We start from the raw sequence: 17,611 nt of genomic DNA, 5'->3' as shown, positions 1-17,611 counted from the left end.
CTTTGCGAAACTTTTTCTCGCCCCACAAAATGATGAAACGAAGAAAGTTTATAGCTTATCCCATTTTCTTTGTTCTTGCAGTAGCATGGAGCATGACAATTAATTTATTGCTTCTTTACTACGAACTATATTCGTGACACATTTTGCACACAGCATTCACGTATACCATTGAATATACCAGGAAAATTTTATAATTGCACGACACTTAGTTCACTAGATAATTGAGGAACTACCGCAACGTGAGAGACGTTTACATTTACTGCTACGTTGCTACCAATTCTACTCGCAACACTTTTCGCAAACAGTACGCACATCCGCTGCTGCATTTACCTACAAAATACATCTTTGTCTGAGACATAATTCAGGAGGTGCAACGGCAAATACAGAGATGCGTGAAAAACTCCGGCATCACGTATGACATTTTAATCTATTATCTTTTTTTACTACTAATCCTATTCACAATGAATTACGCAGATAGTTGGCACATATACCACTGCATGTAACTGGATAATTATATCATCTTACAGCACATAGTTCAAAATATACGACGCCATAAACATTGAACAGTGTGGAAATCAAACTGTAGGGTGAAATTCGCTAGGCCTACAGGTGAAATAAGTGTACAAATACGTATGATATATGTTAAATATGTGAAATATATTTGAGATATTTGGCATGAGAGTGTGAGGGCAAAGGCACGGGTAAAAATCTCATGCGAAACACCTTGAACGATTTCAGTCGAATTTGGTACACATAGTAGTTAGGATCTGGAAAGAAATACTTTATGGGGAAAAACTACCAGTCTCCTGTTGGTGTGGGAGAAGGGAGGACGAGGAGATGGACAGACAGGGGGAAGGAAGAGAGAAGTATGGTTAGGACAAGGTGCAGATGGATAGAGATAGGGGAGGGAAAAATGGACAAAGAGAGGGGAGAGGAGGAGTTGGATAGAGAAAGAAAAGAGCAGGAAATAGAAAGGGGGGAGGAACAGATAGGCAGGGAGAGGATGAAGTTAACAGACCGAGGAGGAGGAAGAAATAGACAGAGAAAGGAGAGGAGACGGACAGAGAGAGGGGAGAGAAGAAGGCGGACGTAGAAAGGAAAGTGAGTAGATGGAGAGCGGAAGGAGATGGACAGAAAGAGGAGGGGAGAAGATTGGCAAATAGAGGGTGAGGAGGAGATGGAAATGGGAAGAGGCTTGTGACAGAGGGGGAAGGAGCAGATGGACAGAGGGGGAGGAGCAGATTGACAGAGAGGGAGGAGGTGATGGACAGAGAGGGGGGCAGGTGGAATTGGACAGTGTGGAGAGGGGTGGAGGAGATGGACACAGAGAGGCGATGGTGAAGATGGAGGTGAAGCAGGAGATAGGCAGAGAGGGGTAAAGAGGAAATGAACTAATAAATGATTCAGATAACGCCAGGTACTCAGCTAATTTTCTTTAATAAATGTGTCAATAAATCATTTGCTTCAAGTTACTGTCCGAATAAGATATATGTCCAACAATCCTACAGCGAATCGACGTCAGTGATATGGGTCCGCGGATTACTGCTACGTCCTTTCCTGAGTACTGGTGCGACCGGCGCTGCTTTCCAGTCTTTAAGTACGTACATTTTGTCGAGTAGATGTCGAAGGAATCCACTGTAACTCCATACCACTGTAGATGTTTCAGCAACAGAACTTGAAATCGAAAGAAAGTGAGAGTCGTTTCAGTAGTTACTAGTGAAGGCATAGCAACGGCCCGAGAGTATAACTACAATAAAGCTTCGTATGGAGCTTAAAGTCTCCCTTAAAACTGATGATTCTAGTGGTCGTGTAAGCAAAGAATGACGTGATATTAAAGTCGCTGTGCACTTGCTGCACGTCTGCATTTGTGTAACAGAAATTCTGAACTTGGCTGCAGATGTTCCTGGGTGTGCTGCTGCTGCTGCCTCTATTGGCTGAGGGTTCGTTCCTCAACGGCCTCTTCTGCAACCTGCCTGATGCCTCCACTGAGAGCCTCAACATCACCACGGTAAGCTCTGGAGAAAGTGTAGCGGAGGAAGATGGCTACTCTCAGTAAAGTGAACTGTTTTTATCCTGTCTTCCGACCTATAGGCAGTGGTTTGAATCATAAACGTGACAAACGAACTGCCAAAGCAAACCAACAGATTCAGCCTCAGACAGGAACGCAAATAGAGCTAAAGGAAATTCCAGAAGCCTGGTTATTATGTGCTGGATGCATATCATTAAACAAAATTGTTTATTGGAAAAAGGTTGTGGTATTTGTTACTTGTAATTTAATATTATCTCACATGATGATGCTTTGATCCATAGGACTAATCTAAGCACCACTGTGTATAGAATGCGAAAATATACCTCGAACTTAGGGGCTTATAGAAAATAGTGAAACATTGTAAGTCGTAGGTGTAGTATTGTGAGATACATGTCATGGATTTCGGAATTAGTCAACATCGTTATGCTAGAACTGTCGTTTGTAGACTGAAAGAGCGTGTCATATACTGTTTAGCTGGTCGTTTCACATGTGGTCTACGGTAGGGCTAGCGTCTGCCAACGGCCTCGTCAAAGAGGACGGAGGAGCCGACAGAGGTTCACAGCACTCTCTTGCTATTGGGGTGGGAAACTGTCCCCAAAGGCAGAAGAATCAGCAATGATCAGCGGCATGAAGATACAGATTGCAATGGAAACCACTGCATTAAATGCACATAATGTGTATCCACAGGTCACATGACGGTTCATTGGAAAAAAATGTGTCATGATGATCTCTCCATAGGCAAAAGATGCCCATATTCGGAACTCCTGGAGGGGCTGCACTAGGGAAGGTGACCATGCTGAAAAGACTGAGTAACCAACGACAGGGTAACGTTCTACGAACCGTGGCGTGGAATGTCAGAAGTATGAAAGTGGTAGAGAAGTAGGGAAGTTAGAAAATCTGAAAACGGAACTGCAGAGGCTTTATCTAGATACGAGGGGGGGGGGGGGGGGCTGAAGCGAAATGGAAAGAAGACAAGGATTTCTGGATGTATGAACATAGGACAATACCAACAGCAGCAGAAAATGATATAATGAGAGTAAGATTCGTTATGAATAGGAAGGGAGGGCAGAAAGTGGGTTACTGTGAACAGTTCAGTGGTCGTGTTGTACTCATCAGAATCAACGGCAAACGAACAGCGACAGCAACTGTTCAGGTGTACGTACCAACGTCGCAGGCAGAGGATGAAACGACAGAGAAAGGATATGAGAGTAGTGAACGGGCATTTCATTACGCAAAGAGAGATGAAAATTCAGTAGTCATGGCGGAATGCAATGCAGTTGTATGGAAGGGAGAAGAAAAAAGAAGAATATGGGCTTGGCAGGAGGGACGATAGGGGAGAAAGACTAATTGTGTTACGCAATAAATACCAGTTAGTAATAGCGAATACTCTGTTTAAGAATCACAAGAGGAAGACGCACACTTGGAAAAGGCTGGGAGATACGGAAACATTTTAGTAAGATTACATGATGGTCCGGCAGAGATTCCGAAATGAGATAATGGATTGTAAGGCTTACCAAGCAGCAGATATAGTCCCCAACAGCAATTTAATAATGATGAAGAGTAGGTTGGTTTACTTTTGGGGAGGGGGCCAAATAGCGAGGTCATCAGTCCCATTGAATTAGCGAAGGATGGGGAAGGAAGCCGGCCGTGCCCTTTCAGAGGAACCGTCCCGTCATTTGCCTGAAGCGATTTAGGGAAATCACGGAAAACCTAAAAAAAAAAAAATGTGAGTCCAGTGTGCTAACCACTGCACCATCTAACTCCTTATGAAACGTAAGCTAAAGCTTAAGGGTGGGGAGCACCAACCAGAAGTAAGTGAAACTAAAGTAGTAAGTTACTAAGGGAGAAGGAAATCGGCGACTTCCAGTCGATAGCACTGAACTAAATTACTCCAGGAGTAAATTTTACATTTGCTCCGGAAGTAAAATTATTTACACCAATACTGGTGGAGAGCACCATTTAAGAATACACTACTGCGGGGGCAGTAGTAGGAGTAAAGTAAGAGAGTTAAGTGCGATCTTTAAGTTCTGTGTTTTAAATATCGAATTCTCTGTATTGCCTCAACTACGAAGAATATATGGAGATGGAGGAAGAGATGCACCATCTCAAGAACGAGAGCTGCAATGAAGAGAAGAGACTCGTTTGAGATGTATAGCGGCAGTGATTTCAAAGAGTGGTTTGGGTTTCGTGAGGAATCTTTTGAGATGCTGCTTGGTATTCTGGAGCTGTTACTACAGCATAATTCTGACCGTAACCATGATAATTCTGACCGTAACCATGCTTTGTCTCCTACGCTGCAACTTCTTTGTGAACTGCGAATCTTTCGCACGGCACTTATCTAATCGCAGCAGTGGATCTCATTAATATCCATCGTACTACTGCTGGAAGAGCTTTTAATATCGCGATAAACAGTTTAATTGCCTTAAAGCCACTGCATGTGTCCATGCCACAGAGCCAAGAAAATATACGAGTATCAAAGGACAAAGGGAATTCTATCGAACTGGTGGGTTCCCAGATGTCATAGGGACCATAGATTGTGTACTTACATCCGTACTTTGTCCATGTGAAGCGCAAGCAGAACTATGCAGAAATTGCAAGAATTTATTTTCTACCAATACACAAATCATCTGTGGTGCCAATATGAAAATTTTGAACGTGGTAGGCCGTTGCCCGGGTTCCACAAATGTTGGGGACAATAGCAGAGTTGCTGCCGCATTTATTAGTGGACAATATGATGGGTTTCTTGTTGGAGATATTGTTATGCTCTCTCCAAACATCTTATGACGACTGCGTTCCGAGCCTACACAGGAGCCGAACGGCGTTGCAATGCTACCAGATGTGTTATAGAGCGAGCGCTCGGTGTTTCGAAGCAACGTTTCCAAATTCTCACTAAAACAATGCTATTTTAATGAAACAGGTGTGGGAATGTTATTGTGGCTGCTGCAGTTCTACACAGCTTTGGAATAGAAGTTAAAGATGTGTTTTACCCTGATGCTGTGGAGGTGAATGACATCGAACAATATGCATTTCAGCCCGAAGCAGATGCTTCAGGCCCAGCTATCAGAAGGTCTGTGATACTTAATTACTGTAATTAAAATTGTACCTAGTTTGCTAGTAAAATTAGAAGTTAGTGTAAAGACTTTTCCTTTTTAAATGAATAAATAAGCCAACGTATTGTCACTACTCCAGAAAAAAGTGACTCTTTTTATTTATGTGTAATTTTATAGTTATGTTGTATTTTTTTCTTTCTTTTTTTTGCTAGGGGATTAACATTCTCATTTTATTTCTTAACTGAGTGTATAGAGTCATACAATGTTTCGATTATTTCTAGAAAACGGATTTACTTTATAATATTACAAATTCAGATAAATATTAGATGTATTAACAAAACTTAGTACAGCTCCTGAAATGATAAACACAAATATTATGACTTACAAGAAACAAGAACATATTAACCATTTGAAAAAGATATCAGAGAAATAAAAGATGTTTCACACATATGAATATTTTCTAACTCATTCACACAAACCTACATTCCTCGAGCTCATTGTCTGAAGAACTGTAACCTCCAGTTTGCTCCATTACGTTCTTGAACTTATTCATAATTTCCATTTTACGATTCTGCTCTTCTTCCATGATTTCTCTATGTGTTTCTATTTAATTTTATTCCTCTCGTACTAAACACATTTTTAAGGAATTAAGCTCGTCAGCTTTTTTCAACAACTCTCGGTTCTTCACTTCAAATGCATGTTCTCTCCCTCTTTTTCTGGACGCATCTTCTGATAAGCTCCCACCAGAGAATTTAGGACGACTTCTATCCATGACTATGGGATAAAGTTCGACCCTTAGCAGTTTCATCGCTGCGTTCAGAGCAGTTATCATCATCAAAGTTGCTTGAAAGTACCACAGTATCTTCAGATGTCTAATTGTCGTTAACTGCAGCTATCCCCTCCAAAACTTGAGGAATCATATTGACAACCATTCGGCTTGTATCGTCGATCTTCGTCTCACCTACTCCACCGTCAGTTTGAAATTGTTCTCGATTACATTTAGCTTTCATTTTCTTTCCTTTCGCTTTCATGTCCTTCAAAATTACTTTAAGCTGCTCTTGTGATCTTTGCGTAAGAGATTCTGCGTTGTATTCAACGTGTATTTTTCCACAAGAATCCTGTTTCCTTTTCGACATGTTGATATCGTGCTTTCTAGATTCAATAGTGGTTATGTACTTTTTCATTATTTCAGCATACTGCTCTCTTTTATTTTCTGGTATGTTTTTGGACGTTTCCTGGCTACCTCCATGTTTCTGCCAGCTCGTATCTCAAACTGGCACTTAAATTAGAACTTGTCACCAAACAACAGTGGACGTTGGGAGCTATAGATGGGCGGGTTAATAATAGATTCATCCATTAATAGCACGTTTCTTTTTCATAATACACAGATCTTATCATTAATTGATACAGTAGCATTTACGCTTCCCAATTTTAATAATTCAATTTAATAATCCTTTCTAGCTTCTAAAATTTCAGTGATGAACATAAATTACGCAAAAGGTGATGCAATGATGTCTGTCGACAGTCAATATTTTCCGAGAGGGTACGTGAAGCACGTGCCAGCAGATTCCAGAAATGGCTTACTTCTTTAATAAAAAGCGTTTCTATTTTAGTTACAACTGTAGAAGTAAATAGAAATTGACCTCTCCAACAGCTACTAAAAGAGTATATTACTAAAGAAGTAATTTGCTAAAGTACTCCAGACTAAAGAAGTAAGAGTTACTACAAGAGTAATTTACACTAGTTTGGTGCCTGCCACCCTAAGAGTTAGCCAGGAAGAATCATTGCTCAAGAAAGTGGGATACGGAAGTATTAAAGAATGAACAGACACACTTGAAGTTCTCTGAGGCTATACATACTGCCATGATGACTATAGCTCAGTAGACAGTTAAGCTGAAGAGGACTGGATATCTCTAAAAAGGGCACTCATATAGTCTAGAAAGAAAGCCGCAAGTACAAGGCCTGCGAAGAAATTATGGACAACAGAATAAATACTTCAGTTGATCGTTGAAAGAAGGAAGTACAAAAATGTTCACGGAAATTCAAGAATACAGAAATACAAGTCACTTAGGAACGAAATAAATAGGAACTGCAGGGAAGCTAAGGCTACATTGATACACGAAAATGTGAAGAAATTGAAAAAGAAACGGTTGTTGGAAGGACGGACTCAGCCAGGATATAGAAAAAAAAAACCTTCAGTGAAATTAAAATCAGCGGCGGTAACAGTAAGAGTTTAATGGGAGTTCCGTTGTTAAATGCAGAGGAGAGAGCAGACAGGTAGAAAGAATATACTGAAGGCTCTAAGATGGCAAAGATTTGTCTAATGACGCGACAGAAGAGAAAACAGTACTCAACTAAGAAGAGATAGCGGATCCAGTATTACAATCAGAATTGAAAGGAGGTTTGGACGATCAAATGAGGCAGAAGGAATAGATAATATTTCATCGCAATTTCTAAAACCCTTGCGCGAAATGGCAATAAAACGATTATTCACGCTCTTGTGTAGAATGTATGAGACCTTCGATATACCCAGACTTTCGGCAAAACATCACCCACACAATTCGCAAGATAGCAAGTGCCGACAAGTGAGAGAATCCTCGCACAATCAGCTTAACAGCTCGTGCATCCAACCAACTTGCTGACAAGAATAAAGTACAGAAGACTGGAAAAGAAAATTGGCTTTACCAAAGGGAAAGGCACCAGAGAGGCAGTTGCAGTTGATGATGGAAGTACACACATCAAAAAAAGTTTTGCATCACCCCGGTTCCCAGAACACCTGAAGACAGACGTTGACTGCGGATATTGTATCACAGACACAGTTCCTTTGAACAGATGTCACTAAACTCGCCCAAAGATGTAAACAACCATGGATGAGCAGCACCTATTAGACGGAGGAGGTCCGACAGCAAATCAGTTCCAGTCATTCCACCAGGAAGGAGGTACACGGCTCTTGTTGTCTGTAGTTCAACCATGCCTAGACGGTCAATACCGCGGTTCGATCGCGTCCGCATTGTTACTTAGTGCCAGGCAGTACTCTCAACAAGGGAAGTGTCCAGGCGTCTCGGAGTGAACCAAAGCGATGTTGGTCGGACATGGATGAGATGCAGAGAGACAGGAACTGTCGATGACATGCCTCACCCAGGACGTCCAAGGCCTACTACAGCAGTGGATGACTGCTACCTACGGATTATGCCTCGGAGGAACCCTGACAGCAACGCCACCACGTTGAATAATGCTTTTCGTGCAGCCACAGGATGTCGTGTTACGACTCAAACTGTGCGCAATAGGCTGCATGATCCGCAACTTCACTGCCGACATCCGTGGTGAGGTTCATCTTTGCAACCACGACGCCATGCAGCACGGTACAGATGGGCCCAACAACTTGCCGAATAGACCGCTCAGGATTGGCATCACGTTCTCTTCACCGATGAGTGTCGCAACCAGACAATCGTCAGAGACGTATTTAGAGGCAATCCAGTCAGGCTGAACGCCTTAGACACTGTCCAGCGAGTGTAGCAAGGTGGAGCTTCCCTGCTATTTTGGGGTGGCATAATGTGGGACCGACGTACGCCGCTGGTGGTCATGGAAGGCGTCGTAACGGTTGTAAGATCGTGAATGCCATCCTCCAACCGATTGTGGAACCACATCGGCAGCATATTGGCGAGGCATTTGTCTTCATGGACGACAATTCACGCCCCCAACGTGCACATCTTGTGAATGACTTCCTTCAGGATAACGACATCGCTCGACTAGAGTGTTCGCCAGACATGAACCCTTTCGAACATGCCTGGGATAGATTGAAAAGGGCTATTTATGGACGACGTGACCCACCAACCACTCTGACAGATCTACGCCGAATCGCCGTTAAGGAGTGGGTCAACCTTTACCAACAGTGACTTGATGATATTGTGGATAGTATGCCACGACGAATACAGGCATGCATCAATGCAAGAGGACGTGCTACTGAGTATTAGAGGTACCGGTGTGTACAGCAATCTGGACCACCACCTCTGAAGGTCTCTCTGTATGGTGGTACAACATGCAATATGTGGTTTTCATGAGCAATAAAAAGTGCGGAAATGAAGCTTATTTTGATCTCTATTCCAGTTTTCTGTACAGGTTCCAGAACTCTCGGAACCGAGGAGATGCAAAGCTTTTTTTCATGTGTGTAAGACTGAAGAAAAATCAAGAAACGTTCAATGGATCTGTGGACCAGGAAAAAGCGTTCGACAACGCTAAAATGCTGCAAGATGTCTGAAATTCTGAGAAACATAGGGGTAAGCTGTAGGGAAAGACAATTTGTACAAGAAACAAGAAGGAACAATAAACAATTTTGTCATACGATGACATGATGGAGACCGTGACTGTTGTTTAAAGACAAATATTGATGGTGTTATGGCAGCAATCAGCCACAAATTTACTTTCAGTTCCTTTATTCAAAGGGTACAGTTACCGGTTTCGAATCGTTGTGGTTCATCCTCAGACGCTTTACACGCTTTCTTTATGACATGTGGTGTGTTTTTCTACAGATTAATTGTGCTAGAATATAAATATTACATAATTATAAACACGCCACACACAGATGGTTGCGTTACAGATTTTCGTTGCATGAGACTTACGTGAAACGTCCGTTTGTAGTGTTTGTTATTATGAAAACAAACAAAAACAAACACTCCAAACCGACGTTTCACGTAAGTCACATGCAACGAAAATCTGTAACGCAACCATCTGTGTGTGGCGTGTTTATAATTATGTAATATTTATATTTCATGACAATTAATCTGTAAAAAACACACCACATGTCATAAAGAAAGCGTGTAAACCGTCTGAGGATGATCACAACAATTCGAAACCGGTAACGGTAGCCTTTGAATAAAGGAACTGAAAGTAAATTTGTGGCTGGTTGTTGTCCTAACACCATGAACAAGGAACAATAAGACTGGAAGACCAAGAACGAAGTGCTCGGATTGAAAAGGTTGTACGGCGCGGGAAGAGATGTAGTCTTTCCCCACTACCGTTCAATCCGTACATCGAAGAAGCAATGAGGGAAGCCAAAGTGGGATTGAATTTAAGGGTGAAAGGATATCAGTGATTAGATTCGCTGATGACATCGCTATACTCAGTTTAAGTGAACAAGAATTACAGGATGTGTTGAATGGAATGAACAGTCTAGTGAGAACAAAATATGGATTGAAAATAAGTCGGGAAACTTAACATCAAAATTTGGGGATCACGAAGTAGACAAAAAAATGTCGAATGTGTGTTAAATCTTATGGGACTGCTAAAGTCATCAGTCCCTAAGCTCACACACTACTTAACCTAAATTATCCTAGCTACAAACACACACACCCATGCCTGAGGGAGGACTCGAACCTCCGCCGGGACCAGCCGCACAGTCCATGACTGCAGAGCCTCAGACCGCTCGGCTAATCACGCGCGGCGAAGCAGACAAAGTTGAGGGATTCTTCTATCTAGGCAACAAAATAACCCATGACGGCCGGAGCAAGGAGGACGTAAAAAGGAAACTAGCACTGACAGAAAGAGTATTCCGGTCCAATAGAAGTCTACAAGTATCAAACATAGGTCTTAAACTGAGGAAGAAGTTTCTGAGACCTACGTTTGGGGCACAGCACTGTGTAACCGAGAGACATGGGCGGTGGGAAATCCGGAACAGAAGAGAATCTAAGCCTTTGAGATGTGGTGCTAGAGAAGAATGTCGAAAATTAGGTGGACTGATAAGGTAAGGAATGAGGAGGCTCTGCGCAGAATCGGCGGGGAAAGAAAAATATGAAAGAAGGGACAGGATGACAGTACATCTGTTATGACATCAGACTTCCATGATATTAAAGGGAACTGTAGAGGGTAAAACTGTAGAGGAAGATAGAAATTGGAATAGACCCAGCGAGTAATTGAGTATGTAGGCTGCAGCTGCTACGCGAGGTGAAAAGTTTGGCGCGGAAGTTGGATTCGTGGCGTGCTGCAGTAAACCAGTCAGAATAATGATGACTCAAGAACTGTTATTTAGGTGCAAAATATACGACATGCAAAAACTACAAGCTGAAGAACCACATACCGTAAGTTACTTCACATACGAATGCGTCTAATAAATTAATCGTCGTATATTGATACATGTTACTTTAAATTGTATTCGCTTTCCTAAGAACGTCATTGCTTTAGGTACATCTGGCGAGTTTTCGCTCGTTTACAGGCAGAAAAGACGTGGTACGCGCAGTACCAGTACAACATCCCCGGCGCGTCGCTGCTCGGATGCCTCACAGTGGAGACAGCAGCGACGAGATGAACATCAATGGCACATTCAGCAGCCTGCCTCTGTAAGTATCCGCTTTCTGGTGTTCCACAGCAGTCGTGTCATTTTCTGCCTCTGGCATCGCTCTATTCAGAGCAGTTACCCTTTAACGTAACATACTTAGACAGACAGCTGTACACCTGGAAAACATTAACGTCAATCACTGCCTGTTCAACACACCGTTTACCCCGCTACGTATCGCTGTCTCCTGCATGGTTCTTTATTTTAGTGCTCTTCTCGTTTCTGTAAACTGAGAAGCGTATGGTGAATAGGTTGACGTATGCACCAAGACGACGATATTTTATGATGTTAAAGTATTTCGTGAGGTTTGTACTGTTCTCGGGTCTCCAGCCGGGTGCAGTCGTATTCAAACCACGATATTTCTACAACGTTCCTTGCCGTCATCTTCAGGTGATACCTGCAGACTGAGCGTCTCTGCTGAATCTTCTCCCCTTTATACTCTGATCGCTGCCCCCCCCCCCCTACCCCCGCGTCATGCCGCATGCGGCGCTGCGTGGAGTGGTGATGGGGAGGGGCGGGCTGCTGGCTGCTGGATGCGAACTGTGGACCATCAGATGTCCTGTGGCCTTCCTCGGGCGTGGAAGTCGCTTTGGTCGGCGCTGTGCTTTTAGTTGGCTGAGTGCTGGGTCCCAGGCTTTGCTGACGTTGAACCTGGCGTCTCTGTTGATCAGCCCATGAGCTACACGTATTTCAATCACCTCCTTCAGAACACAGTCCCAAAAAGTCGAGGTCTGCCGTAAAACTCCCGTTTTCGCGTACTCCATAGTATTTGCAGTATCCATGTAATGTTCCGCAACCGCAGATTTTGTAGGCTGCTTCAGTTCAGTGGGCCTTCTGTGTTCCTGGCATCTTTCTTCGACTGTCTGTACAGTTTGCCCGATGTATAGCTTACCGCATTTACACGGAATACGGTAAACACCCGGTTTGCGGAGCCCCAGGTCATCTTTTACTGTACCTAGCAGGGCACGAGTTTTCGGAGGTGGCGGAAGACACATTTGATGTTACGCCGAGCCAGAATTCTGCTGATTTTGTTGGATACTTTGCCGGCATAAGGCACGTACGCCATTGCCTTCTCGTCCTCTTCGTTCTCTCTCTGCTGGGCTTGTGCATTCTGCCTGAAAGCACGTCGAATTTGACTCTCGTTATATCCGTTCTTTTTGAAAACTTCCTTAAGGTGGTTAAGTTCTCCTTGTAGGCTTTCCTCATCCGATATTTTTGTCATCTTTCCGTTCTCTCCACGCCCCCTATTCGTCCACCTGATCTCCTCCTGGTTCCTTCCACTCCCCCCTCCCCATTTTTCTCTATTCCTGTCTCCAACCCCTGCCTCCCCCTCCACTCCCGGTGTATTGAATTGTTTTTTATTTATATTACCTCACAGTTTATTTAATTTCACTTTACCATAATAACTCGTTCTTAACTTATGAAGTGTTACCACTTTGTTAATTTTGCACATGTACGTAGCTACATATGATATGGTTTGTAATGTCATAATTTGAATTTTAACATTTCAAGCAAGTTTAGCAACCCTTCGCATATACCACTCGTGCCCTCTGTCGTTTGGTGGTCTTCAAGGTTTTAATAGTCGTGACGTCATTACTGAATATTGATGAAGTTTTCAAAAGGGATATTGGTACGTCTTACTTTTAGTCTACGATGTCTTTCGTTGTTAGGACACGTGGTCGCTGTAAGGTTGACGAGGATGAAGTTGTGTATGTGTGGAGTAAGAGTCAGTGCATATGAAAATGTAAATTTTGTTGGAGATTTGACTTGTATTATCAGGAATAAAGTTACCTTTTCCCAAAAATAAAGACTCCTTTTCCAATTGATCTTAAAAAAAAGCAGAGTAGCGATTCTTCTTGGTGTTGTAGCTCTCATGGGCACCCTAGGGTGATCTTTTCTTTGTGTGAGGCACCCCTTCTTTCTCTGTGAACTACGTAGTCTTCTGCGTCGCGGAAGTGTACTTCCTGTGACTGTTGGTCAATTACTAGTCAATGACGACCAGCATGTTGTGCATGCTTTTAATATTACGGAATTAATTTTTATATTTTACTGACCCCTTCTGACCATATTTCAGCGTACCTCCACTACAACATGTAACGCAGTAAGTTTGAATAATTTTTGTATTCGAAACGAATTATTATTGTTACTGTGGTATTGGCTGTCAAACTGTTTAGGCTGCCGTTACTTTCCTTTCGAAGAAGACTTTTTGTAAACGTTAAATCCATGTACACGAGGTTTAAATAAACCTTCCATTTTTCAACTGATTGGATGTATATTATTTCTTCACGAAGATGTTTCTTGTTAACATTTGACGACTAAAACTTCCCACCACCTGGTACTGCAAAAGAAACAAGACCTAATAATACTAAAAAAAATTTAATCATAAAAATTTTAACAGAACGAGGCAATGGAAAGGCGGATACAAAATGAATAAAATTAAAAAAAATGAGTTTCTGTTACTGTTACTGAATTATGTAAAAGAGGGGACAATTTTTAAGTAATCTGATATCAGAGATGAGGGTACTCTTCTTTCACTTTCTATTTCATAACCGCGCGGGATTATCCGAGCGGTCTATTGCGCTGCAGTCATGGACTGTGCGGCTGGTCCCGGCGGAGGTTCAAGTCCTGCCTCGGGCATGGATGTGTGTGTGTGTGTGTGTGTTTGTCCTTAGTATAATTTAGGTTAAGTAGTGTGTAAGCTTAGGGACTGATGCCCTTAGCAGTTAAGTCCCATAGGATTTCACACACATTTGAACATTTCTGTTCCATACTAGTCACAGCAGCTTTGTGGATCCTACGTCAAACAGACGGCGTGCTGTTTCCCCGTCTATGTGGTAGGTTAGGTACTCGAAATGTAGTCTTCCTTTCAAATTACAGGTTTGTTCGACCTGGTCCCCTTCATTGTATTTATTCATCCTTATTCTGGCACCGAGCCGTTTAGTTACATTTCTCTATGGTATGTAATATCATTCTGTCTTGGGCATGCATTAGTTCAAAAAATGTTCAAATGTGTGTGAAATCTCATGGGACTTAACTGATAAGGTCATCAGTCCCTAAGCTTACACACTACTTAACCTAAATTATACTAAGGACAAACACACACACCCATGCCCGAGGGAGGACTCGAACCTCCGCCGGGACCACCCCAAGCATTAATTAATTGGTACGTTCTATTTTGCCTCTCTCTGGGGAAGTAGCAGCTATTGCGTCCAGTGAACTAAATTTTGCATCATTGCACAGTGCCTTATAGACGGGGGTGCTCCATTGCTGTTGTCTCCCTTCTTCCGTGAAGGAGTCACAATCACAAATCGGTTGCTGTGTATTTTTCTGTATAAATATTCATGGTACGCACCGTTTCCTGTCAAACCCTGAACAAGATAGCGATTCAATCATTTAGATTTTCTGCCTGAGAACCAATGGCAGAGGGCTTCCAATTCTCCTCCCACAAATGCATAGAACGCCCTCTCACAGAGATTCTATTGTCTTCTTGAGTCCCAAGAATTTTATTTACTTTTTCCAAATTTCTTCGAGTAGTTGGCTGCAATTTCTCTGATATACAGACGAAGAGAACACAAAATGAATAGTAGCGTCGTATACCACTTGAAAAATAAAAATCCGAAGTGGCAGATCGGTACCCGATCCTTGATATTGAGATTAACAGGTATCCATTCATCAAATGGTCTATCCGATTGGCCCATCCGAAGGGCGCTTCCATCCCTCAAAAATTAAGAGACACCCGCTGTGTTAACTGATTGTTTCTCTTTTTATCTTACCTGTCAAAGTTCATTTTCCTTACGAGATCTATCGTAGTGTTCTTTCGGGTGTTGATTCTATTTCATGTTCAGTATTCCGACGACCGACTCATTCGTCTTCTGTTCGGTGACCAGGCAGCGAGCACGCAAAACAGCTAAACTCGCAGAACCTGAAGAAACTGACTGGGTTGACCGTCGAAAAATGGTTCATATGGCTCTGAGCACTATGCGACTTAACTTCTAAGGTCATCAGTCGCCTAGAACTTAGAACTAATTAAACCTAAGTAACCTAAGGACAGCACACACATCCATGCCCGAGGCAGGATTCGAACCTGCGATCGTAGCGGTCGATCGGTTCCAGACTGTAGCGCCTAGAACCGCACGGCCACTCCGGCCGGCGTTGACCGCTGAAATACTCGTATTGTGCATAAAATGGAACAGCAGAAAGCACACCATGAATCATTAACGCCGAGGAAACCCGGTACATCTCATCTTTTGAAGATCTGTTAAAGTGGAATATCGAGACCTGTATAATATGTAGCTATAATTGTAAGATGACCAAGTGCATTAATTTTTGTAAAAAATTTATTTGCCCGTCTTCCTTGGCATGCTCTCGGCAAATTCAACGGCAACCGCATGGACAGCAAAGTGGACGGCATATGTAAGTGAGACTTCTTTGTGCAGCGAAAGAAACAATTTATGCGAACATATCGGGCCTAAGGTTCTTTGTACGCTTCATATTCATGACGGATGCCATTTTTGATAAGCAAAGATCTTCCATCTCTGTACAGAACAGTTATTCCTCGACAGATGTCCAGCATTTAAATCACATCTACATAGGCAATATGTACAATGATGGTAAAGTCGTCTGAGTCCTTTAGCAGCGTCATTTCCTTCTTAAAAATTCCTTCAGTGCAACACAACAATAATATTTTGGTTTCACCTTCTCTTTCAATATCGGCTCTCAGCATTTTACCAAATAACGACAGCCTCATGGCAGTGCGAAAATTTGTGCCCAGTAACACCAGTTCGTGGGCTGTAAAAGCGCAGGAAAAATACCTATTTATTATAAGAGTTGAGCCGTCTATGGGAACAATTGTAACCCTAAAGAAGATCGCAGCAGAGAGATTGAAAAGTTATGCACTGAAGAAATTTAAAGGTGAAGACAAGGATAAGTAACGATTGAGAATATTTTACCATCAATGACAAAGCACACGAAAGCACGCAAATTTAAAATATACACTGCCTAATAGCACCTAACGTTACTTTCATCAGAAAGAACGGCAGACACTCGTGTTTATTAGCTGATCGCTTTTAGTGTATCAATGTAAACCGCGGAAAAGGTTACATGTACTTTTGATTTTACCTTGTGTTGCTAACCAGTTGCCATCTATTTACACGATGTTTTTTTCAAGTACCTTATTATCAAATTAATGTTGACAATTACTAAGCAGAGTACACATTGCGTACCTGGATGTGATTAATACCATTGTAAGTTTCATGATAATCGGGTAGCAATCAAACACAGATCAAAGAATAAATACTGGGCATGCAGCTTCGTGTTTGCTTGTCCAGAATTTCATACATCACACACACTCTAGCTGAAATTACCTCATTGTTTTACAATTAATGCATGGTTTTTTCTTTGTACAGTGAGAGGTAATTTGTGTCAACCTGTACTCTCTAACTGATTTGTGCTGCAGGGGACCTTCCACTGAGCGGCCCGCATAACATCGTCTACACCGACGCCGAGATCTTCATAGAACACTTCTGCGTGGCGGGAGTCGGTAAGTTTCAGTTGCCAGCAGAAGTTGGACCACGAGCGCCTTGAAAATGGCGAGTGATGGCGGGGGGGGGGGGGGGGGGGGGGGGAGTGCACCCCACGATGTGAAGAATGGCTGGAGGCTTCTTTCGGTATTGTCAGTTTAATTGCCACATGACTACTGCGGCTTCTGACCGTGACTCCTCAGTGAAGGCAGGACTTGATACTGCTCTGCAGACGTAATAGTAACAGTTGTTTCATTTCAGTTAAATGTTCTCGACTTCGTAACACGGACATTGGACAGACTACAGATGTCTAAACCGACTCAATGGTGGAAAGGTGAAAATCGTGAAGATGAAAGAGACAATAGACGCTACGTAGTGTGTGGTGCGTCTATCGAGCCTCAGGTCAACACTGTCAGAAGTTACTGGACATCCTGATTCAGTGTGTTTCCTGAAATCACAGGTTACGTATCCGAGGGTACCTATATGCAAGGTTGACTAATACAAGCGTTAACTAATAAGTATGTTCAGGGGCAATTCCGACTTCATGTCTCTTAATCTAAGTTAGACTTAAGGAAAATAAGGACGCTGTCATGTTGCTGTTGTAGTGATCTTCAGTCCGAAGACTGGTTTGACGCAGCTCTACATGTTATTCTTCCCTGTGCAGGCCTCTTCATCTCAGAATTAC

At 42.5% G+C, this 17,611-nt stretch overlaps 1 protein-coding gene across 2 annotated transcripts; it reads left to right on the top strand.

The window, feature by feature from the left end:
• The first annotated feature begins 1,896 nt into the window (after nucleotides 1-1,896).
• Nucleotides 1,897-17,007, top strand: LOC126095227 (uncharacterized). 2 transcript variants are annotated; one of them, XM_049909970.1, is made up of 4 exons: nucleotides 1,897-2,008; nucleotides 11,288-11,411; nucleotides 15,756-15,820; nucleotides 16,863-17,007. In XM_049909970.1, exons 2-4 carry the CDS (start codon nucleotides 11,347-11,349, stop codon nucleotides 16,988-16,990), a joined length of 258 nt encoding a protein of 85 aa, XP_049765927.1. In that variant the 5' UTR covers nucleotides 1,897-2,008; nucleotides 11,288-11,346; the 3' UTR covers nucleotides 16,991-17,007. The 2 variants fall into 2 exon arrangements, with proteins under 2 accessions (XP_049765927.1, XP_049765926.1); XM_049909969.1 differs by lacking the exon at nucleotides 1,897-2,008 and adding an exon at nucleotides 10,484-11,153 and having other exon boundaries at nucleotides 11,257-11,411.
• The last annotated feature ends 604 nt before the right edge of the window (nucleotides 17,008-17,611 follow it).

The sequence above is a fragment of the Schistocerca cancellata genome, chromosome 8 (genome assembly GCF_023864275.1).
Source record: "Schistocerca cancellata isolate TAMUIC-IGC-003103 chromosome 8, iqSchCanc2.1, whole genome shotgun sequence".
NCBI lineage: Eukaryota > Metazoa > Arthropoda > Insecta > Orthoptera > Acrididae > Schistocerca > Schistocerca cancellata.
The sequence above is the reverse complement of the archived record's forward strand: the minus strand, read 5'-3'. Positions and strand labels throughout refer to the sequence as shown.

Bases quoted from the DNA above. Each gene is read 5' to 3' on its own strand.
- LOC126095227 (XM_049909969.1), top strand. From the start codon at position 11,079: ATGATGACTCAAGAACTGTTATTTAGGTGCAAAATATACGACATGCAA. The intron at 11,154-11,256 runs GTAAGTTACTTC...TCATTGCTTTAG, and splicing joins AAGCTGAAGAACCACATACC to GTACATCTGGCGAGTTTTCG. The intron at 15,821-16,862 runs GTAAGTGAGACT...TTTGTGCTGCAG, and splicing joins CAGCAAAGTGGACGGCATAT to GGGACCTTCCACTGAGCGGC.